A 24687-nucleotide genomic window follows, 5' to 3' on the forward strand; every position below is an offset into this window, starting at 1 on the left:
TTGGACATGCTTTTTCCAACCTAGCAGGTATAGTGAGCTTGTGCACTACACGGAATTTTACCGTCCAGCAGTCCGGTTTTGAAAAATAAAAGCGACTACGACAGTTTAGCGTTATCGAATTTACGCGCAACGTGTTCACACACCGATCCGAAGAAAGATGGACAAAAACGCAAGCCAATCATCGTTTTATCACGCTAACTTAAGTGCCGGATGGTAAAATTCCGTGTAGTGCACAAACGCCCATAGTATGTAAACCATCTTCAAAAGAAGAATCTCAGTACTGTATTTGATTTTCCAGAATTTTCTCATATTATTTCCCTTTGGAAGATTATTGGACCAATTTACATGATATTGGGGTCAGTTTGCAAAAATTTTAAAAGAATGCATAACAGACGAACGTGTGGCACATATGTCTGAGGCTAGATGGACAAAAAAGATCCTCCACTGGAGGCCTAGAACAAGACGCAGAAGCGTGGGTAGGCCCCAGACAAGATGGTCCGATGGCATTAAAAAAGTGGTCTGCACTGGAAGAGAGTCTTGTCCAATACACAACTGTGGAAGTCCAAGAGGGAGGCCTTCTTTCAATAAGGCTGGTACACAAGAGGGCTGAAGTAAGTTATAACGGACTTCAAAATAAAGAAGATAAGCGAGTAATTTTGCCCTATCATCTATGCGTGATTTGATTCAACTGTATAAAGCAGGGGTTGACAAACTTTTTTGTAAACGGGCAGATTGTAAAAAAATATGGCTGGATGGGCCAAGAAGCAAACTTAATAATATTTATGTATATGAATAATTCTAATTAACCCCTAGCACTCGAGTGTAGCCATAGAGGCAGCTTGCATGGATTGCCGTACTACTCGAGTCCCGCCGCTGTCACCAAGAAAATAAAATCTTGATACTCAATATTTTAAATATATAGGTTTTCTACTTTTCAATATGATTAGACCAGAATAATTAGTGTACAACTAAATAGTAATAAATCTCGTAATTTGTTCGAGTTGGCGGTATCCACATACCAAAAAACTTTCTACTGCAAAGGGTCAAATGTTTTTTTTAGAGGTTTAAATATTTATGAATAATTTTGCTGATGAGAGATGTTTACATTGAAAAAAGAGGTAACATAGAAACTGGTATTTAAAAATGATTAACAAATGTAACATTATAATAAGCTTAACCAATGACAGTAATATAATTGCTTTTCTGAGATTGTATTTCATCAAAACGAGGTTCAAAGCAGTATCTTCAAAATTTATTGCAAATAGTCACCTATATTGGGATTTTACTATCCACACCTACAGATGCAATATTTTTAATTGACCTCATTTTGGTTACTTTTGTGAAAGACAAGAACAGTATCAAGGAGGTGCTTATAAATAAAGCGTCTGTGGGTGAAAGAATATTACAACATTTTGAGTGTGTCCAAAAACCTGTTCACAAATCTGGATTATCTCCAATTAGGAGTTTTTTGTATTATTTAAGGTCGTAAGCCCCGTAAATGCCCAGACTTTTATATTCTTCTTCATCTATGTTGAGATGTCAAAAAATAATAGGAAATAATATTAATTAAAAAAAGTATTTTTGTTGTTGACATGACCTTGGCATAAACTGAATGGAGTTTAATAAACACCATCAAAAATATATGACAAGATTCAGGTGGGTAATGAAATAATTGAAAATTTATTACAGAAAATGTATCTACTTCAAAAGGTTAATATTTGTTATAAAAATGTAATAAATCAGGATTTAAAAATTAGCAGATAGTAGTTAATTGAAAAAATAGAGTTAACTCCAGGCTGCCTGAAAAAGGGAAGTTATGCTTTCTCAGTTTGTGTTCAGTGGCGTCAAAGTAATTATACAAAGTTCTGCATTCTGGAACAGAAACAAGTTAAAAAATTACTGTAATATTTGCTACACTGGATATGTCCTTCGAAGCAATTATGAGGTACAATCTCTCGTGAGTCAAACGAGTTTGAATGGCCATCTTGCGCTAATGCACCACAAGACCCTATGAAACACATGGAATAGGGTCTTTTTAGGTTTTTATCATCATTTTTATTATATCAAAAAAATTACAATGGTGATTGTATATATATATATTTTTATTTTTTACAATGTTTTTTTAAAATTTTTTAATTATTTTTAAAAGGACAACTTTGCGTCTAATAAATCTTGTGATTTCAGTTGTTGACATTAGGTGGGCGCTAAACAAAAAGAAGCTAGTCAACAAATAAGAACAATGAAGGAGAAAAGTTAAGATGATATAGGAAAAAAACATTAAAATTGAAATGAAAAAGATATTAGAAAGTTTATCTGATGATATAAAACCTGAAATGACCCTATATAATACTTTGTTTCAACCTAAATAGATTAAGCACTTCATTCATTAGAATATGTAATTTAATAATAATATATTTAAGCCATAACATTTCTAAACATGTACTGTCATTCATGTTAATGAGCATATAGGATTAAAAAAATAATGGGGTGAACAACTAAGAATATTTAAATAAACCTTTTTTTTTAAACTATGTATTTAAAAAATGTGTGAAATATGTTGGTCAAAAAAAGTGCAAAAAGCAAAATAATATTTTAAAAAGATTATTTTTAAATACATTTTTAATTTCCTAAATTTGTATTGGGTTACGTAGCGGCGACTGCTTTGGATTTATTCTGAATGGGTAGGAACAGCTTGAATTCAGCAGGCAACTCGTCTTCTGAGTATAGTCTATCAGAGAAATAAACTCTCCTGATACGACAATTAGCGTGTATTTGCACCCGCAAGGTTTCCACATAATTTGTCCCGTATGCTCTGCGTGTAAAGTCGGCGAGATTGAATTGTATTTGGTTCCATCCCTCATCTAGTCTCATGGGCATCGTACAGATAAAAGGTTTAACTCGGGTAGTTGACTGGTAATTACTGGCACGGAATCTTCGCCTAACATTCTTATCATCCAGTACCTAGAATCGAAGGATAGCATTATCTCCTGTAGTAGTTAAGACTACAAACAATGATAATCGATTCGAATCACTGCTTCAACAATTCTTCAATAGCATTTAATACGAAAAAATATACTTACTTGAACTTCAAATGTGTAATACTTTTTCAAATTCTTGATAATCATAACCAAGAAGGGTAGTTTGATTCCCAGTGTTTTCTTTGGATCAGCCGGACAAGTAATATACGTCGTGCTGACATTTGTGCCTACTATTTCTAATACCAGACTCTGTATATCGTTATCGGTAATCCTTTTAATGTGTCCATTGCGAACTTTTTTGTCCCATATTTGTAGAGGTTTACTACCGATGCTGTATAATATAGATAGGAATCCGGATTGAAAGGTATTTTTAAACATTTTGATATCAGAATGAAAACAAGATAATAATTAAAGATTCATTTAGTTACTATGGTAAGGTTACATCAATAATTTCCCACGACATTATCTATTTTGACAACATGGTAAACAAAAATTTGAAACCGGCCACACGCGCTATACCAGTGTAAAAAAACAAAAACAAAAAAGCAAAGACAATTTTGTTCGTTATTAAAAAAATATAGTTTGTTCTTATGTTAGTATTGTATTTACCTAGCGATGCAGTAATCTTTTAAAAAAACTATTACCAACTACATGGTGGTTTTTTTCGAGATTGATTTTTTTTACGAGATTCAAATATTCGCAATTCAAAAGAAAAAAACCTCGGTCAAAAACTAATGTGGAGGAGAGGGTCGAACTTAATATAAAAAGGGAAGGAACACATGAAGATAATTTTCATTTTCATAAGTTGATTCGGCAGTCACTTTGTGGTAATATCTATCCATTTTTAATTAAAATTAAAACTTTCAAACTTAAAAACTGCAATGTCCCAAGGTCACACTCTAAAATTTAGACTCAGATATACGGTATTTAAAAACACGTGTCAAAATAAATTTTAAGAAATAGATATATTTACCATGTAAAACTTCAATTAAAGATAATTTTCATTGCTAAATTATTTTGATTTTTTTAAATAATTGCCGTTAAATAATGAATTAAACAAAGGAAATTCTTGCATTGTGTATACGTTTGAATATAAAAAGTTAAATGGGCATAAAAAAAATTATGTACTGCTTATTTTCAGCATATGTTTCGCTGAAAAGAAGGAGTACTTTTTGCAAAAAAAATCAATACTATAATGCAGTAATAATACAATAAAATAAATATTCTAAATGTTATAAATGAAAGAACTATGACCATGACCAAAGAAAAAAAAACAAAATTATTGTGGTCATTTATTTATTCTGAATTATCCCAATGGATTATCATCCCAATTAAGTCAATGGATTATCATCCCAAACGGCAAATTATACAAAAGTAGGTACCTTCTTATTTTAAACCATAAACAATTATTTGGTAAATGTGCAATACGATCAAACACGACGTATAAACGGAATGCGAAAAAAAATATCATGTCAATTTGTGATTTTGCCATCTGAGGATCATGGAGGCGGGGACGTAATAAAACCGCTCAATTTCAGTTGAAATTAGACAATTCTGTAGTTCAGCTATGAAACTAGTGTAAATTCAGTTATTATAGTGATTTTTTATTAGTGTAATAGGATACCGGTAATGTCTTCCAAAAGGTTAGTTTATAATATATACGTTCCTTTTATTTGTGTTGACATCCTTATTTTCAAGACTTCTTTTTCAAACTTATGGATAAAATGTTAATATTTATTATTTACATCAAATAAAGAGGAAATGGTTATTGTTCCTTGTAATGTATTACTGTTTTTTTCTGACGTTTTTTGACTTATCCATCATTTACAAATTATTTTCATTATTTTGCTATTTATTTACAAGCTGTACAAAAACATTTCGAAGATTTCCTGTATTTTTTTGGTCTACTTAAATAAATTATAGAATATTTTTTGCGCTATTCCCATTCGGCGAGGTATATGCTTTAGTATATGCTTTGCATGGTTACATTTAAAAAAATATATATATTTAAATTTATCTGATTGAGTGTTTATTTGTATGTTATACATGTTTCACTTTATATCAATACCTTGTAATTCTACACATCACCATGTATGGCCACAAATGTTGTCTATTTATCCCCGTTACGTCTTAAACTATCTTAATATATTAGAATAGTCTAACACTTTTATAAGTCCACGATGTATAAACTTTTCCTCATAATTAGATTTTACCCTGTGTTGATGATTCAAATCACAAAAAGAAGCAATTTTTTTCCGTCTACATTTTAAGTGATATGTCTGGGTCTTCCCTTAAAAGCTATCATGCCCAAATACTGTGGTATTAATTGGCAAGTGTGTGAATGTGCAATTTTGCTCTTTTGGCTCTAGGTGGGAGTAAATAATGGGAGGTTATCACAATTTTTTTTAACCCTCAGATATTTCACCATGAAAATGGGGTATAACCTGTCATCAACCATTAAAATAGCATCAATAAATGTTTCCCAAACTACCAAGATGTTATATTAATATAAATGGCTAGTTTGTTTTGTCAAGTCAAAAGTCTGTTTATTTTGAATCAAGTTTTAACATTTTTCCTAGATTCTGTGTACAGAACTTGCAGAAATGATCATCTTCATTTTTACATAATACTTTGAACTGTATTTTCCTCATAATTGCCAAATATAATTATGAGGTAAATACACTCCACATATCGTTCACTCCTTTCAAGAACGTCATAAATCAAAAATTGTCAATTTTGAGTTGTGCATGTTTTCGGAATGCCCAGAAAATGTACTATATCCCAGCAAAAGCGGCATATTTTTAACTTAATATTTACCCGCTACAGGGCATAAAGTGTTGGTTTTGCATTTTGAAGAAAAGGTATTGTTTAATTAATTTTTTAAAATATACTTAATATTTTTAAAATGGAGAAAAAACCTTCAGGTTTTACCTTAAAAGATATGTTGCACAGAAAATAGTTTAATAAGTGGGTTGATATTTATTTTTAATACATTGTATTATATTTTTAAACTTTAAAAACGTTCTCCTGATAAATCAAGTTTTTTGATTTATGACGTTCTTGAAAGGAGTGAGCGATATGTCAATATTATGGGTGGTTGAGTTCTATGATAATTTCTTGATCTCTTTTGTTCCATGATATACTATTTCAGCAAGCCAGTCTTACAGTATTTTGTCTTCTCCATAATCGTTTCCGTTATTGCATTTTGGTCTTGTCCAAGAGAAGTCCTTTGTCAGAGGCTAAATTCTCTTTACTGTAAGCGTACTTTTGGTCCATATATGTTAAATATATCCATAATCATATATGTTCACATCTTAGTTCGCTAAATGGCTTTAACCCGTGAGGGATTGTTAGCAATGTGTATTATAGTGTCACAAAGGAAGCAATTTATGAGAAGGGAATATTTAATTCTAGATATTTACAAGTCTTGTGACCTGTACACTGTGCTTCAGTGAATGTTACACAGTGTTTAAAGTGATAAATTATACTAGCTGATGATAGGTCGAAGTTCTGTAATTGGCCTGGCTTCCGTATTCACTTCTAATAAATTGCTTTGTCCCTGTTTTGTAAGTTATTTGACAAATAGATTTATAGATCCTAGGTATGTATTGTTTTTATATACTAAAATTGTCATCTTGTCACGAAATCTGGTTAGTGAGGCATTTATCGAAACAAAAATATAATATAAAAAATAATAAATAAATAGTCTGTATTTTGTACGTTGAACTTGAGTTTTTATCCTCAATGAATAACTGTAATATTTATTTAACATTACCCATGACTGGTACCTGGAGCGCAGGAGTGATCACCTTGCCTTCATGTAACTAACGATCAAGATAACACTGCCTCAATACGATGCAGTACCCTATGCACCATTGGGTGCGGATAAGGGTTTAGAAGAAGAATTTGTGTTTTTATTCTCAATGAAATCAATTGTACTTTAGACTTAAATTTTCTTGTGATACTATATTATGTCTATCATACTAACAGGATAATAATACCTCAAGTGTGCTTTATAGGGGAATGTCTGTATTCTGCGTTTACATAAATCTTTTCTAAAATTAACAAGTACACTGGCAGGACTATTACTAAGAAGTAATATTTTGATACAAACACGACAATCTAGTAATAATGATCTGGTTTGTATGTTTGCAGAACTGTTCGGTGAGGCGGGCAAACAGTGCTAATATTTTTTTTTCCTTTGAATCCTTGACCTAATGGCTGGCAATGTTGGCCCTGTTGATTTCTACTTTACCAGTGAATGGTCCCTCTCAATTTCAAGCTTCCTTGCGCCATCATCAGAGCTTGAAGAAATGAGAGCTTTGTGCAATTATTGATGGCTCGCTCTATCATATTCATTCCCGCTACTCTTTCTGCAATGTCTGAAGCTAAGTATTGCAGAATACACTCCAGACAGAGTGTGGATAGGCAATTTTTCACTAATTAGTTTACTAATTATATAATTTTATACCATACCCTTACCCTTTTACTCCCACTCTCTCTCTCACACACACACACACACACACACACACACACACACACACACACACACACACACACACACACACACACACACACACACACACACACACACACACACACACACACACACACACACGCACGCACGCACGCACGCACGCACGCACACACACACACACACACACACACACACACACACACACACACTCACACACTCACACACTCACACACTCACACACTCACACATACACTCAAATACACCAACCCTCTCTTCTCTTTTTTCTCTCTTAATATACAACAGTATTCAAAACATACATGTGGAATTATTTAATTGGCTTTTATCATTGTCAATCTAACTAAAAAAATAAATATTTGTTATGTACAAGGTGTATAATTCCCAAAAAAAAAATATTCAGGCAGTTCTATATATTCCGAGCATTCTGCGCCTTCACTGAAGATTGACACCTTGACTTGTAGAAAGAATTATTTTTAAATTAATCTGGGTCTCTTATGTTGTATTTTTCATATCTTTCTTCCCCATCCTTAAACTCCCCATAGACTCACTAGTAATGATATGGTTTAGGCGAGTGGTATCATTACTTTAAATAAATATGATGATAATTCTAATTATGTTGGTCTTTCTCCGCTACAATATTCTTATTGTCAAATGAAAAGTACGATGATAATCTGTATTGGTATATTTATTTTTACAATTACTTGATACTTGGGTATTTAAATGTTGCCAAACTTTTAAATCTTTTTAAACATTTCCTCACAATGAAAGTGCATCTGGAGCATTACAGCTCGAGGAAACATCATGAAGTAGGAAATTAGGAAAATGTAGCTTTCTTCTTCATTAACTTGTTTCACTAATAATCTTGGGTGTTTATATTCCTGAAAAAATTCAACCAAGAAACCCGTCAGAAAAAAAATATATCTGGTGGAATAAAAAAAGGAGTATGAGTTATTATCAATTTTTTTATTTATGAAGGGCATTTTTTGTTCTCGGTCTTAAAGCTAGTAGTGATTTATCATTTATGGTATTCGCGATGCCAATAATCGAATGATTCTTTGAAAAAGTAGGTCGTTTCCGAATGATCAATTATCTCTAACCGAGTGGTGATTCGAATGAGTATCTTATTAGAATCTTCATCCGGGAAATATATCGTGTTGTCTACCAATTGTTTTCTGCCATAGTTCACCTCTGTGTAAAGAAAAGAGGCACTGTCTCGTAGGTCGGATAACTCAGAAGGTCGGATAACCGAGACTCTACTGTATTAATCTAAGTTTTGTACTGAAATTTCTTGGTGGAACTGCATTTTATGAAATAAAATAATAACTAAGTACTTTTATTCTTTTTTTGTTATTTTATTCTACATTATTAATAGTATTATCATATTCACATTATTTATGTTTCGCACTTTTGTCTTGCTAAGAGTTGCCCTATCATGTTTCATCGTTGGAGAATGTCGCCGTTACTGTTCTTAGCTACTTACTCCTGACGACCTTGCCAACTGCTAATCCTTTGTGTTGGTAATAATTTTCCACTGCTGGGAATATGACTAAAAATAAAAATAACAAGTATCACAATAGGGTACATGGTCATCAGTTGCGTGCGCAAAGAATTAATTAGGGCAAGCAATAGAGGTAGGTAGTAAGGTAAGCTGGTACTACTTTCTAGGGTAGGCAGTAGAGATAGGTAGTAAGGTAAGCTAGGTAGGTACTACTGGTTGCGTTTTTATATCGCTCACTCTTTTCAACAACGTCATATATCAAAAAGCTTGATTTTTCCGGAGATCGTGTTCAAAGTTTAAAAATATAATGAAATGTATTAAAAATAAATATCATGCCACTCATTTAACTTTTCACTGTGCAACAGATCTTTTTACTGCGCAACAAATCTTTTTAGGTAAAACCTGAATGTTTTTATGTAGTATATTAAAAAAAAAACCTTTTCTTCAAAATGCAAAACAACACTTTCTGCTCTGTATCGGGTAAATATTAAGTTAAAATATGCCGCTTTGCTGGGATATAGTACATTTTCTGGGCATTCCAAAAAACATGCACAACTGAAAATTGATGATTTTTGATATATGACGTTGTTGAAAGGAGTGAGCGATATGTCACGCGGGTAAGTTAGGATAGGCACTGGTTTTTTGCCTACATGGTTAAAGGGTTTTAATAACCCCCCTTATCACCCCTTTCAGGATTTTCCAAACGTCCTGTATAAATCGACGAATTCTATTGATGCACTATAGTTTTGATATTGGATTATTAAATTCCCTTATAAAATATGCATACCTATATAATATTATAAAATTGCCTCTTGTGTCCAGTTTACAAATCGCTCACTCCTTTCAAGAACGTCATAAATCAAAAAACTTGATTTTTTAGGAGAACGTTTTTAATGTTTAAAAATATAATGAAATGTATTAAAAATAAATATCAAGCCACTTATTGAACTTTTTACTGTGCGACATATATTTTTAGGTAAAACCTGAAGGTTTTCATTTGAAAAATATGTAGTATATTTAAAAAAATAATTAAACAATACCTTTTCTTCAAAATGCAAAAACAACACTTTCTGCCTGTAGCGGGTAAAAATTAAATTAAAAATATTCCGCTTTTGCTGGGATATAGTACATTTTCTGGATATTCCGAAAACACGCACAAGTGAAAATTGACGAATTTTGATTTATGACGTTCTTGAAAGGAGTGAGCGAAATAATCAAAAGAAATCTGAAAATAATGCGTACTTTAAAATAAATAAATAAATCGACGGAAGAGCATCATTTTAACATGAGTATGGACGCGACTTCCGATGCTGGCTTATCAATTTTTTGTTCTGATAACGCGGTTCATGGTTCGCGGCGCATTTATATATGTAAAACTATACGAACATCTATAATATTTGCCACGTACGCCCACAGCACTGGTCGCCGATACAGACAGGCGCCGTGGCGTAGTTGGGTAGACGCTCGACTGCGGAACTGGCGTCCCGGGTTCGATTCCCGCCGATTGCAAAATGAATTCAAGAAAGATTTATTTTCAATTAGTCTGGGTGTTTGTGATGTATTTTTCAGACTAAAAATTAAGTTGGTCTGGGCGTTAGACGGTTTGCGGGTTATTCCTTTAATAAAAAATCATATTTAAATATTTAATTTAAAATAAAAAAAAGTTACCCGGTTACCCCGCCTTTTGGCATGGTGCATAGAGCACTGCATCATCGATGCAGTTTTAACTTGATCGTTAATTGCACGAAGGCAAGGTGATCACTCCTGCGCTTCAGGGACCAGTCCAGGGTGATATGTAATAAATATGAAAGTGAAAACCACCCATATTTATTTTGACCCCCCTGGGAATCAAACCCGGGACCTCCAGCACGTTAGCCAGATGCTCAAGCCACTACATTATGGAGGGTAACCGAACATCTTTAGGTATCTTAAAACCCATCAAAATCATTTTTTAAAGCCTCAATAATACGGGTGCGGATAAGGGTTATAAGAAGTTCATGTACTGATGACCTTTAGTAAGAGTTTGCCGAGGCTTTGAAAAATTTCTCTCGGTGGGTTTTAAAATACATAAAGTATTCGCGTTTTATAAATTTTTCGTTAAATTTAGATTACTATTAATTGATGATAACGTACCTAAATGTCTCTCACTAGTTGATTTCTGTAGTTTTCGAGTTAACAACGAAGAAATACCCTCGTATTTTTTTCTGGGCAATTATTTTTTTTCCCTCTTTGTTTAGCCGGTGTCTCGAGAGTTGGAGACTTGTTTATTTTTCAGTTCCACTTTGACATTCTCCCCTCACTCCTCTCGACAAGTTGGTCTAGAGCACTCCTGAAATGATGACTGCTCTAATTAAACGTCTGGCCTTTAGTTACGAAAAAACACATGTAAATTCATGCTCGATAAACCTTGAAATTATTTTCTTTTCGTTTTTTGCAGCATAACTTTATGTATAAATTTTCTTTGTACATAATATTGCTTATTATAATTTGCATTGCTTTATTGCTCTTCTCAACGTGTACATCTTATAACTGTTGTATGTTTTTTTTAAAATTATTTTTACTTTAGCTCTAAATTAAGTCTGCCTATTAACCTTCTTAACTTTTGCTATATTTTATTCCTGCTGTTTACTTTTAACTCATTTAACATTTGTAAAATTTTGTAATTGGAATTTTACAATTACCTGTTTTATTTGTTATTCATTTTGTAAATGTATTTATGTTAATGTTCTTTTAAATTTCTAAATAAATAAAATAAAATAAAATAAATTTTTAAACGTAATGAACGTGTTATTTTTCATTGATATATTTTATTGATTGATTTACCTTTACAGCGTAACGTTTTTGCTTTCCTTTTCAATTTGAATGTCAAGCCATAAGCCGAGAGTCCTTAAACAAGCGACGCAATGCCGCTCATTGTATTGAAGCCGCTAATGAAATGGCTATCGAAATCCGTTCTGACTTATTCGTTTTAATACAGCTACTTACTGCTTATTAATTTACAAACATAATTTGATCACGTCATCTGTTCATCCTTTACGCAAACGTTGAATGATGGATTTTGCATTTGTAATATTTATACGATTTAAATAAGTACGTACGCGTAACGGACAATTGTGTCGCCTATTTTCAAAATCCGCCAGATCCACTTAAGTCGATTTTTCAAAAAATGCAAAATTCTCCAAGTAATATTATGATATAGAGAATTCTAACATTTTTTAGTTTTTTTTTCAGTATTAAAAAAAAAACACGTGACACAGACCGATAATGACGTCATCTTAATTTTTGACCTATCCCCGCTTTCTGATAGGGCGGTATGGGTCGGAAGGCAAGTTCCATGAATATAGCGGAATTTGAAATACAACGCTGTTTTTTAGTATTTTTTATCAGGGTTTTCAAGTAAATAAATATTTTAAACAATAAAACCCACAATTGGCATTCCGTTAGAGTATTTATTTTAAAATCTTATAAAATTGGATCTGGCGGATTTTTAAAGTAGGCGACACAATTAAGTCCTGTGCAGTGGATACTAATCGCTCACCACATCCGAACCTCTGTTTCCCGGTTACTATAAATACAATATAGTAAAGATTGATTAAATAATGTTAAATTTACTTCGTCATTCTTATTGTTCATCCGAGGTCCAGGTTTAAATTTATCTAAATTAAAAAAAGAAAGTATTTTCTTACGCGAAGGTGGGTAACAATTGGAAACCAAACCGAAATACGAAAGATATGTTAAAATCATCGAGTAATTGTTGGCCAAGTGGTCGAGATGGTTTGTTGGTCCATAGCGAGGTCTTGTAGGCAGTAGGGGAGCGGGGTTAGTAAACATTTGTGAGTCAGTTACAATACAGTTGGAGACCATGAGAACAAAAAAAAAGAGACCTGTACGTCTATGTATAATATATAATTAGAATAAAAAAATATACGTGAAAATATTATCACTTCTTTCAAGAACGTCATAAATCAAAAAACTTGATTTTACAGGACGTTTTTAAAGTTTAAAAATATAATACAATGTATTAAAAATAAATATCAAGCCGCTTATTGAACTTTTTGCTGTGCAACAGATCTTTTTAGGTAAAACCTGAAGGTTTTTTCTCAATTTCAAAAATATTTAGTATATTTAAAAAAATAATTAAACAATACCTTTTCTTCAAAATGCAAAAACAACACTTTCTGCCCTGAAGCGGGTAAATATTATGTTAAAAATATGCCTCTTTTGCTGGGATATAGTACATTTTCTGGGCGTTCCGAAAACATGCACAACTGAAAATTGACGAATTTTGATTTATGACGTTCTCGAAAGGAGTGAGCGATTTATAGTACCGTGGAACCTCGGGTTACAAATGCTTCCGGTTACAAACAATTCGGATTTCAAGAAAAAAACACGTCAAAATACCTCGGTTCGCGAACATTTTGTGATAATTCGGGTTACGAACAGGAAGTCACCTACTTCGTGGATCGAGATCTCTGAGAGATCACTGCGAAAGAACTGGGACATATCATAACGCGTAGCTAAATGTGGTAGCGAAAAAATGACATTATGGGAAAATTGGTTTCGACATGCGAACAATTCGGGTTACGAAAAGTTTGACGAAACGAATTAAGTTCATAATCTGAGGTCTTATTTTGAATAGTATTTTTATTGTCTTATTTTGAGTATTATTATTTTGAGTATTATATTTAATTGTTGTAACTAAGTAATTTTTGCGCGTTTACGAAGTAATTTTTGTTTTTCTATAAATTATTTCCTTTTCTTCACTATCTACTCAAAATAGTTCTTAATGCACTAATTTCGTTTGACATTGCCTTATTCTCAGACTAAATACGCCACAGTATTTTTTTTTCTTCTTTTTTGATTCGTTTCCAAACAATCTTTTTTTCTTCAACCGAATTCATTCTCGGTTTTTATTAATCTAACTCAATTTTAGATTTTTAATAACGTGATTTAAAAAAAATATCAAAACTTTTTCTACGAATGTCCACGCGGTGCGGTCGGCTTTATTCACGTGCGCAATATAAATAATCAATTAATTTTTACTATTACGTTTTTTCTAAAATAGTAATATATTATTTGGTTCTTCGATGCGATATTATAATATATAATATGATAACTAGGTAAAACCCCATTAATCATTTTACGGTATCCAAAACTTTTAATAAATTTTCAGCAATATTTTTTTTGACTATTCGCTTTAGAATCTTCTTCTTCTTCTTCTTCTTTTAGGACTAGGTCCTGTCATTCTCGGTTTAGGTGGTCTTCCTGGGGGTCTGATCTCGCCTATGCTGCTGTCCGCTGCCACCCTCACCACTCGATCCGAACTCGCTCTTCTCACATGATCTCTCCAGAAACGTCTTCTTTCTCTTCCCCATCGCACAACATCTTCAACATCGCAGATTTTTCTTATATCTGATTTTCTTACTCTGTCGCGAAGTGTTAGGCCTGCAATGGGTCGCAGAGTCTTCATTTCGGATGTCCTAAGAAGGCTTTTTGTTCTCGCGGTGTCGGCTCTTCTTTCCGTGCCGTATGTCAGGATCGGTCTTACGCAGGTTTTATAGATCCTCACCTTACTCTCTTTCAGCATGTATTTGTTTCTCCATACAAAATTTTTTAAGCATCCAGCTACAGCAGAGGCCTTATTTGCTTGCTCTCTTACTTCGCTTTAGAATGCCATCCTTAATTAGTTAGAACTTTTTAATTAAGTGATATTTTTTCTTAACTTTTTTCTTTGAATAAATGAAAACAAAGTGCATGCATTGAATGCACTTATGGAAATAGACATAAATCATAACCCTACAGTCCATTAAGTCAGGGGAGAACTGAAGAGATATTACCTAATTAAATATTCTGGAGAAGTTTAGATAAGAATTCGGGAGCAATATCAAAATTTTACATTCTTGACGGTTCCTAACCCTTTGACCTAATTTTAATGAAGATTTTATTTGAAAAATAAACAGTTTAAAAAAAATATTCTGATGATGAAATAATGCACTAAATAGGCATTAAACAGCAATATTTTCCAGTTTTTATGTTTTCTTTAAATGTTTTTTTTTGACGAGAATTATTAACTACTTTTAAAACTGATAGTTTACAAAGGTTATACACAAAGGTTTTTTCCATCTAGTATTTAATTTTCAATTAAAATATCTTATTTATGATGGTTTTATGGGCCATAACAATTTATTTGTTAATATTTTCGAATAGAGTGAATAGGTGGCTCTATGTTCATACACATAGAGCCACTCTGCAATAATACATTCAACTACCTCATAAAATAATACGGTAAAATCATTTTGAGCTATTTTTTCAACTGGTGCCCGTACTTGGTACATACATAGTACCCGACTGAGTGAATAGGTCCCCGTACCAAGTATGGGCAAATCGGACAAAGGGTTAAAGACCTTATTTCATGATAAAACACGAATGAGTCATGAAACCTCCTGTTGGAGTGCGTTTATTGTTTTTAATGTTTTTGCCATATTTTGTTATTCCAGCAAGTTGATCTTCTCGGAGGAGAGCCTGACGAGGCAGCCGGAGGAGGTGTTTGACATAATCTGCAAGTTGGGCGAAGGGTCCTACGGCAGCGTGTACAAGGCGCTGCACAAGGAGTCGGGGCAGGTGCTGGCCATCAAGCAGGTGCCCGTGGACACGGACCTGCAGGAGATCATTAAGGAGATCTCCATCATGCAGCAGTGCGACAGTCCCTACGTAGTCAAGTACTACGGGAGCTACTTCAAGAACACGGACTTGTGGGTGAGGAACACGGACAGCGCTAATCTACCTTCATCCTCCATTATCTTGACCACTCTGTTTATACTTAAATATGTGATGAGAAGTCTTCTTCTTCTTCCGGGCTACATCCCAACTTATCGTCTTTGTAGACTGCTGGGGTCAGCTCTCCTCGTCCTCAGGTTGTAGGTCCTTCTATCATGGACAACGTCACCAAGGCCATGTCTTTGAACCATGTTTTCTCTTTGCAGCATACATGAATTTTTTGGTCTTCCTCTAGATATCTTTCGAGGAAGATCCATTTCTATTGATTAAATGATCCATTAAATGCAATTCCCATCTAAAAAAACTAACATCAAGTAGTAGAAAAAGAAGAAGATAAAACCATCGCAACGCCTAGTATTTACTTTAGTAATTAAATCGAACGCCACACCACCCTTTCTTTGTAAACATTTTTCACCTCTTCCACATTCATGCATCTCCTCATACATACCTGACAATTATTACGACTCCTGACCTGGCCGCTTTCAAGTATTTGACATACTTGATTGTGCTAAGTTTTCCTTTCTTCCTCTGCTTCTTTTCCAACTACATTCGCCTTATAAATTTGTTTAACCGTTCTTTCCTCACTCATACGTTCCACATGTCCAAACCATCTTAATCTACTTTTCCATGTAACATAAATTAGAAACACTAGTAAATCATCAAAATATACATTTTCCCACTTTTGAGTTTTTAGGTGTTGGAAATATCTGATGGATTTCAATTGTACATTACGCATTGATATTTTAATATATTATGACTTTTTCAGATTACCTTATTCTAAATATTGTTTCTTTATTTTCTTTTCAGATTGTTATGGAATATTGCGGAGCTGGCTCCGTATCCGACATAATAAAATTAAGAAAAAAGACCCTGACTGAAGACGAGGTTGCTACAGTTCTATGTGACACCCTCAAAGGATTAGAATATTTACATCTACGTAGAAAAATTCATAGGGACATCAAAGCGGGAAATATTCTTCTCAATTCCGAAGGGCATGCAAAACTGGCAGATTTCGGAGTTGCTGGCCAATTGACTGTAATTATAATCACATAATTATTTTCAAAATATTTATAACTTTCTTAACCAAAAATGTAAGTTTCGAGCGATTTGAGTTTATACTGAAATTCACTGATCGCTAATGACATATTATGTCATCAATATGTCATCATAGTCTCTTGTAAAACTTGAAATTCAATATGTAGAAAGATTATAATTAAAATTTACATTCAAACAGTTATTATGGACAATTCACAAGCATAAACTCACATTATATGGCAAAGGGACACTCTATATTTCAAACACATTGATGCAGAAGCCGTATCAAAATTACAAAATTTGCGCATGTCATGTAGTGGAAAAAACTGTCAGTTTCTAGTCGAGGGAAGATTTGATTTTTTTAAATGATTTTATTAATATTAGAGAGGGAACTCGTTGGATATTGTTAAAAAATGATATTTAACCACCTTGATAATGGGTTATCAGACCGATAATAGAGTTGATGTTTGGACACAAATTATAAGAAAAGGTCTTGTGTGTTTTTTATTACATTATAATTAATTGTATTTTAAGGACACCATGGCCAAACGCAACACCGTAATCGGTACCCCGTACTGGATGGCGCCGGAGGTGATCGAGGAGATTGGGTACGACTGCGTGGCGGACATCTGGTCGCTGGGCATCACGGCGCTGGAGATGGCGGAGGGCATGCCGCCGTACGGATCCATCCACCCCATGCGCGCCATCTTCATGATCCCCACCAAGCCGCCGCCCTCCTTCCGCGAGCCCGACAAGTGGTCGCCCGAGTTCATCGACTTCGTGAGTCAGTGCCTCGTCAAGAACCCCAAAGCGAGGGCCACCGCCGGCGGCCTGCTCCACCACGAATTTATCCGTAACTAAACCTTTGCATTCGTATTTCATGTACTTTTATATAATTTTTTAAATCAAATACAGTAGTCTCGATTATCCAACCTAAACTATTTTTTCATCGCATTTTAACATTTGTAGAATGATAAAATGCGATGCCGAATTTTAGCACAGCTATCTGGTATAAAATCTCAATCGTATTATCTCTCTTCTCCGTCTTAGTCCTCAATATTGAGGGTTGTAACTCTTCTCCAGCTATCCCTCGACTGCACTGCACGTAGCGCTCCAACCACCGATATCATCATATTCACATTACAGTAGAGTCTCGATTATCCGACCTAAACCAGCCGTGGCAAAGTCGGATAAGCGAAAAAGTCAGATAATACGGAAAATGATAAAAACGACATTGAAAATGTGTTAATTTTATTTACAAATTGAAAACTTTTCAAATATGTACATGTAACATAACTGAATGTAACGTACTAAAACATCAAAATGTACTTATGGCAAAGCACTGAGGACTGAGAACTGTTGCTTGGCGCGCAAATATAATGTGTGCAGTCGGGTAAAGGGGCATTGCCCAGGTAGGTTGGATAACTCGGAGGGCCGGATAACCGAAGGTGGGATAACCGAGACTCTACTGTATATGGTAAAATAAAATATTAAAAAATTGCTTTACATTGCCATATCGCATGCTTAATACATAGTAAATTGTTATTGTCCTGAATTTACAGAAACCGAGGTATTTTGTAATTAGTTCTCTATATATTTACAATGAAAACAATGCGGTGAAACAATTTGTTAGTTTGTTTTTGTTTGTTGTTTTAAAAAAATATGTATACAACTATTAATTTTTCTTTTTTTTTTAAATCAGGTGCAGCGAAACCCGCAACGATTTTAGGGCAAATAATTGCTGAAGCTCATCAGTTGAGAGAAAATCAATCATATAAAAACATGGCCACCAATGCCGTATCACAAATCAAGCAGAATCACGACGAATCTGTAAGTTTGGAACATAATTTAACTGCCAATAATTTACCTTTAATTTTTTATCATTATTGGGATGTTTTATTATTTATTCAGCACTCATACGAATAATGACAACATCTTTTTCATATCAGAGAGACTGCAAACTGTTTTAAAAGAAAATAATTCATGATCCGTCTGTCTAGTCAGGGCCATTCCTGGGGAAAGTGAGGCCGAGTACAATAACTTTTGCAAGACAGACAAACAAACAAAATTAGAGACTTTTTCTCCGAAATTCCTCATTGCCCTATTTTAAAACTTCTCATATATTTTGACCTTGATTGATGGCATCGACAGGGAGTGTAATAAATCCAAAAATTCATAAAATGGATGTCATAGGACTTCCATATTTTTATTTTAACACATTTCAGACTGGTGTTTTTTATGCCAGTGGACCGCTGGTGACGGGATTTGATAATTATGTACATATAGTTAACATCTTAACAAAGAGATTAATACATAATATTCATATTAAAACGTTGGATAATTCCTTCTTTTCTGACTTTGAAAAGAGGCCAGCGCAGAAGGTAGAAATATCCTTCCGATTCTTTAGCATGAATCAACTGAGTAGGTAGAAATACTTTACCAAATTTTTTAAATTTTGGAGTAAAGAAATGCAAATTGCCTCTATCTTTGTTAGATATTTGATAAAGGTCTGCAATGGTGTTGTTAGGAGGAGGCTAGAGGGGAGGGAGGCGGAGACTGCGGCACACTGGTGCCAGGGCGCGGGGGCACACTCCTGACGGACCAGCAGCCCGACCTCGGGACCATGGTCATCAACAGTGACTCTGATGAGCAAACCATGAAAAGTAGGTCTCCATTACTCTATTACTATTGGCACACACCCCATTTTCCTGGATGGATGGTAAAAAATAATCCCATTTAATTGATTTAATGGTTAATCATGAAAAAAGAGTAAGCAAATAGAAATTTAAAACTGCGCTTGTATATACCTACTTGCTAAGTAAAATACACGTGTTGACATAACTATATACATCAATTTGATGAATTGTTATTGTTTTTTTTTGATGATAGCTATTTGCATTTATGTCATTATATTATATAATTATGAATTCCTTTTATTTCTTGACCGACACTATCCACCGTAATATTAACTTTCAATCTCATTTTTGCCCTGAAATGGCTTTTATAGAGGATATATATTATGTCAGTAAAAAAAGTCATTCATTAAAAAAAAGGTATAATTTTTTCCAGTTTTCAATTTTTTAATGATGACTTAAGGGGTTAATTGACCTTTAATTATAATTAACAATAAAGTAAAATAAATATTTGCAAAATATATAACGGGATAAAAAGTATTATCTTTTAATCACTTTTTAAAATAGAAATTCGTAAATTCTTTTTTTACCTTATTTTTATTTGTGACTCGTTTTCAGGACACAACACGGGAAGTTGCGACTACCCGCGCCCGAAGTATCGCCCACTATTTCTAGAGCACTTTGATAAGAAGCAACCCGATCACATTACCATAGAGAACAACGCAGACAAGGAGACCAATAGCAATATGATGGTGGTGCCCGCTAGTCAGAACAATATGAATACCAATCACTTAGGGATGATGCATCACCCGGCGCACAGAGAGGCCTTGGAGCCATCACACAACTATAACCAAATCAATGACGACAGACAGAGGTTAGTAGGGACGGGAAATAAAATAATTACATCATATTTATTGTAACTGCAGACAGTTGGTAGAATTCCATATTGAATTGTTGGGTAATATATCCAAAATAAAACAAGGTTTGTTGGATTGAATTCTACATTTATTTATGTATATGTTAATACGTGACGCGTTTCCTCTTCTTAGGACATTATCAAACACTCTAACAATAATTATATCAATTTACCATACTGTTTTTTTGGTGAAGCTCTCCTATGAACCTGTTAACCGGAGAGTTAACTTTTGAAATACGAAACATACAACGGGCGCGAACTCTCTCACTAGGACGTGTCAGTACGTCACGCGCGGTGGATGTATCCATATATTTTATATATGCTTAAAATAAATGAAAAGACTATGAAATATACATTTTTTCTAGAATGTTTTCCGCAGATACTTTGTGGCACATTTTATAGACTTTATAAAATTAAACGACTTTGTTTAAACCACTTTTTTATTCATACAATTTAACCTACCGGTTTCGACAAGAACCTTGTCATCATCAGGGTTTATTAAATTCTAAAACATTAAAAATATTAAAATACTTTCACCAAAAACCACACACTCCGATTAAACATTTAGGATTTTTAATAGCACATAAAACATTTAGGATTTTTACAGAGTGTGTGGAAGTTTTTGGTGAGAGTATTTTAATGTTTTAGAATTTAATAAACCCTGATGATGACAAGATTCTTGTCGAAACCGGTAGGTTAAATTGTATTAATAAAAAAGTGGTTAAAAAAAAGTTGTTTAATTTTATAAAGTAAATAATTTTTCGTTTATTTATATATGAATCACAAAAGAAAATACAAAATTAAAAAAAAAGAAAATAATTAATGTCGAAACATGTATGGATGTTTGTTTTTTACCTTTGTTGTTTGAAAATATAGGTCCTGCCCGTTCCAGGGCGCAACATATATTTACAGGACGTATTCATATGTCCTACCCGTTGCCGATATTGTTTACGTTTGACGTATTTACATGCCCGCCCAGTTAACTGGTTAACAGAACATATAACATAATAATATCCTTTTGACCACTAATTTTTTTTTGAGATTTTTCCCCATTAATTTTGGTCGATTGAGTCCTGTATGAGTAGTACACTTGCAAACCAGGTTATTTTAAATTATTAAGTTTATTACAAAATGGCTCCAATCGGTAGAAAATTAAGAATATGAACCGTCTATATTTAACATCTGTCCGCCTCTGTAGTGTAATGGTCAGCACGCTCGGCTACCGTTCTGGAGGTCCCGGGTTCGATTCCCAGGGGGGTCAAATAAATATTAGTGATTTTTTCACTGTAATATTTATTCAATATTACCCTGGACTGGTACCTGAAGCGGAGGGCTGATCACCTTTCCTTCGTGTGTAAACGATCAAGATAACACTGTGTTCATATGAAGCAGTGCCCTATGCACCATTGGGGTGCGGATAAGGGTTTTTATTTTATTTTATTATTATATTTAACATAATCTGCCAAAACTTGTTGAGTTAGGAATAAAATGGAATAGAAAAATCATTACTCTTGCAAAAGTCACTATGCCGATTGACAGTTCACTTACAATCTCTAAAATCTCTCAAAAAGGCTCAAATCAGTAGAAGACTTAATCTTTTACCGGTTGCCATAACATGCTCGTATGATAATTTTTTTTACCTTTGTGTTTATGAGTGCCCGTGCATGAAGAATAAATGATTAAATATATTCTGTTTTACAAATTTCCCATACAATTTATTTTTTACCACAATTTATTATCTTCGTCTTTTAATTAAAAGAAATCTTTTAATTAAAAGTTAAAGTATTTATACTTTATTATATTGTAGAAAAATATGTTTAAAGAAATTAACGTGTGTTTTTGCTGTAACCGTGAATGTGCGGAAAGTTAATTATACAAAAGTGCATAAAAAGTTACAAATAAACAGCTATACATACACATTGTGATATGTGTGCAGATGCACAGATTGAAACTTCACAAGCCAGAGGTTTTCAAAAGTCGGATGGATTTATGGCATGGATTGGTGAATATGAAATCATCCTCAATAAAAGTCTGGCATAGAGTTAGTAATTGATTTGCTCATGACGATCACACTCCTTGTATATCACTACAGATTGGAAGTAGGAGATATCACGCCTCCCCTCCCCCCGCCGCCCCTGGCCGCCCCCCACCCCATCAATTACCATTATGATAATCAGCCCAAGTTCCAGAGAAATTTTGTTGACAACAGTGACTTTGAGTTTGTAAGTACTTTTTGATTGGATATATCGTAGTCGTACAGGAGAAAGTGACCAACTAACAAAACGTAAAATGTTCAGGAGGGCCATTTAAGTCACTTTTGCTTGGAAAAGAAAATAAACATCAATGCAGTTAGTCATTTTTAACAACTCAATATATTATACTTTCAAGTTTAAAATCCTTTGGGATTTTTTTAGGGCAATATTAAGTTAGTAAGATATCAAATAGTCAATGATCACGTTTTTGTAAACAACTGCACTCGGTCACTTTCTCCTGTATGACTACGATATGTATTATAATTGTTTTATCGATCAAATGATGCAATCTACCCAGGTTCTAGTAATCCCTCCTAGCTGCAGTAATTGGCTGAACTGACTTCTTATCTAACTATTTTCTGATATAAAGTTATTAATTTAAATGCTGTTGTTTAAATATTCCTATACAGGCGGACCTCATCTTTCGCACATTCGACTTTCGCACAATTCGCTATTTCGCACATTTAAAAAAAATCTTTTTTTGGCAATAATGCAAAAATGTTTTGTTGCCGTGCAGTTGTTTCCCTTTCACACTGTGAAATGCATATGAACCGGGTCCATACTGTGAAAATTGTCATGTACGTACTGAATTGAATGTGATCCCAATGGAGAATGCATATCTCAAGTGCGTAGGGCAATCCATAATAGTACTTCATGTTACCTACAGAACTCTCTATGAAGAAAATAAAAAAAGAGTAAAATTAAACATTTCTTGATAAGTTTATTAAGAAAATATAATTTTTATTCAATATGTACTCAGTAATTTTTTATAAATACAAATTTTAAAGTACAATTTTTGTTTTTATTTTTATTTTAATCCTTTCGCACACATTTTCAGGAACCAATCATGTGCGAAAGTTGAGGTCCGATTGTATTAGGGATTATGGTTTTTGTTTAAACAATCTGTGAGAAAGTCCAATAAAATTCTATAATCGCTCCTTTATCCTGTAGTGGTATGCTTTACTTATAAGTATAATTTTTCCAGCTAAAATTTCTCACGTATGAAGAGCTTCAAGAGAGGGTGGCTAACCTAGACTCAGAAATGGAGAGGGAAATAGACGAACTCCACCAGAGGTACAATACCAAGAGGCAACCGATCCTCGACGCCATGGATACAAGAAGAAAACGCCAACAAAACTTCTAGCGTGCCTTTACGGTTCCACCGCCTCGAGCCCGTGTGACATATCACTGCAATACGTTATCACGCAGACCCACTTCGATGGGACATTTCATCCCAACAATTACAAAAAGCTTTTTAGACGCCTTTACGATATCGAATTTTTAGCAATTCTTTTTTTACGAAACATTTTGAGTGATAATAATAGTAATAGCAAGTACAAAAATTAAGTCATTTATTTGAAGCAGCGGAATCACAACAGTTTTTTATTTTTGCAAATCTTGATTGTGTATTTTATGCAGTTGAACTTGGTTATAATTGCGGCAAAATAATAAGTCTGGCATTATAATGAGCTAACACTTATATGTGTAGGTATAATCTGTTACTAGCTCCAAAATTGTAAATAAAATGGGGGTTTGTCAGGCCATTTTTGATTTTAGGCGGTAATATCGCACCATCACTCACCGACAAATCTAATATAAATAAACTCTTGTATTGGTCGATCAGAATTTGCTCCCTCTGGAACTACTTGTGAAACTGGATTTATATATATACGCATACTATATATTTCAAACAGCATAATAGTAATAATTATATATAATGGAGGGAAATATAAGTTTATGTATTTGTCTCCAACTTTTGTTATTTATTTCTCAAATTTAGAACATATTGTTAACAAGAAGTGTCTTATGAATCTTGTAATATTTTTTCAAATTGAAGAAAACAAAGCGAGTTTAAATAAAATTATGCGTTGACTTATAATATGCACTGGTAAAAATTAATTTATTAGCTATGAAATAGAAGATCTTGAAAGCAGATATTAATTCAATTACACATTATGAAATTTAGTTTAACATGGTTATGTGAAAAGTGCAGTACTATTATTATTTTTAGGAAATCCTTTTTATTATTAAGTAAGAGTTTTTATATATATGTGTATTCTGTCATTAACTTGTTTATTTATTTACTACATATTGTAATACTTA

General features: G+C 33.5%; 2 protein-coding genes across 4 annotated transcripts; one reads left to right on the forward strand and one right to left on the reverse strand.

Annotated features, from left to right (window-relative positions):
• Window positions 1–28: 28 nt before the first annotated feature.
• LOC148307418 (cilia- and flagella-associated protein 20) lies at window positions 29–3504 on the reverse strand. 2 transcript variants are annotated; one of them, XM_088263397.1, is made up of 3 exons: window positions 3081–3504; window positions 2616–2961; window positions 29–1872 (listed from the first exon to the last, which is right to left on the reverse strand). In XM_088263397.1, the coding sequence occupies exons 1-2, from the start codon at window positions 3354–3356 to the stop codon at window positions 2644–2646; spliced, it is 594 nt and encodes a 197-aa protein (XP_088119523.1). In that variant the 5' UTR covers window positions 3357–3504; the 3' UTR covers window positions 29–1872; window positions 2616–2643. The 2 variants fall into 2 exon arrangements, with proteins under 2 accessions (XP_088119523.1, XP_088119522.1); XM_088263396.1 differs by lacking the exon at window positions 29–1872 and having other exon boundaries at window positions 1891–2961.
• Window positions 3505–4447: 943 nt separating this feature from the next.
• On the forward strand, window positions 4448–24648 carry hpo (serine/threonine-protein kinase hippo). 2 transcript variants are annotated; one of them, XM_088263335.1, is made up of 9 exons: window positions 4448–4621; window positions 15469–15727; window positions 16556–16783; window positions 17318–17636; window positions 18486–18613; window positions 19311–19446; window positions 20035–20290; window positions 22425–22554; window positions 23570–24648. In XM_088263335.1, the coding sequence occupies exons 1-9, from the start codon at window positions 4608–4610 to the stop codon at window positions 23726–23728; spliced, it is 1629 nt and encodes a 542-aa protein (XP_088119461.1). In that variant the 5' UTR covers window positions 4448–4607; the 3' UTR covers window positions 23729–24648. The 2 variants fall into 2 exon arrangements, with proteins under 2 accessions (XP_088119461.1, XP_088119462.1); XM_088263336.1 differs by lacking the exon at window positions 22425–22554 and having other exon boundaries at window positions 4453–4621; window positions 23570–23710.
• Window positions 24649–24687: the final 39 nt, after the last annotated feature.

The sequence above is a fragment of the Brachycentrus maculatus genome, unplaced genomic scaffold (genome assembly GCF_059751285.1).
Source record: "Brachycentrus maculatus isolate JH-2025_06_01 unplaced genomic scaffold, ASM5975128v1 h1tg000199l, whole genome shotgun sequence".
NCBI classification, from domain to species: domain Eukaryota; kingdom Metazoa; phylum Arthropoda; class Insecta; order Trichoptera; family Brachycentridae; genus Brachycentrus; species Brachycentrus maculatus.

Excerpts from the sequence above, each read along its gene's own strand:
- LOC148307418 (XM_088263397.1), bottom strand. The coding sequence starts at position 3,356 with ATGTTTAAAAATACCTTTCAATCCGGATTCCTATCTATATTATACAGC. Across the intron at positions 2,962-3,080 it reads ATTACACATTTGAAGTTCAA|GTACTGGATGATAAGAATGT; the intron begins GTAAGTATATTT and ends CTTCGATTCTAG.
- hpo (XM_088263335.1), top strand. Across the intron at positions 17,637-18,485 it reads GCTCCACCACGAATTTATCC|GTGCAGCGAAACCCGCAACG; the intron begins GTAACTAAACCT and ends TTTTTAAATCAG. Across the intron at positions 22,555-23,569 it reads ACAACAGTGACTTTGAGTTT|CTAAAATTTCTCACGTATGA; the intron begins GTAAGTACTTTT and ends TAATTTTTCCAG.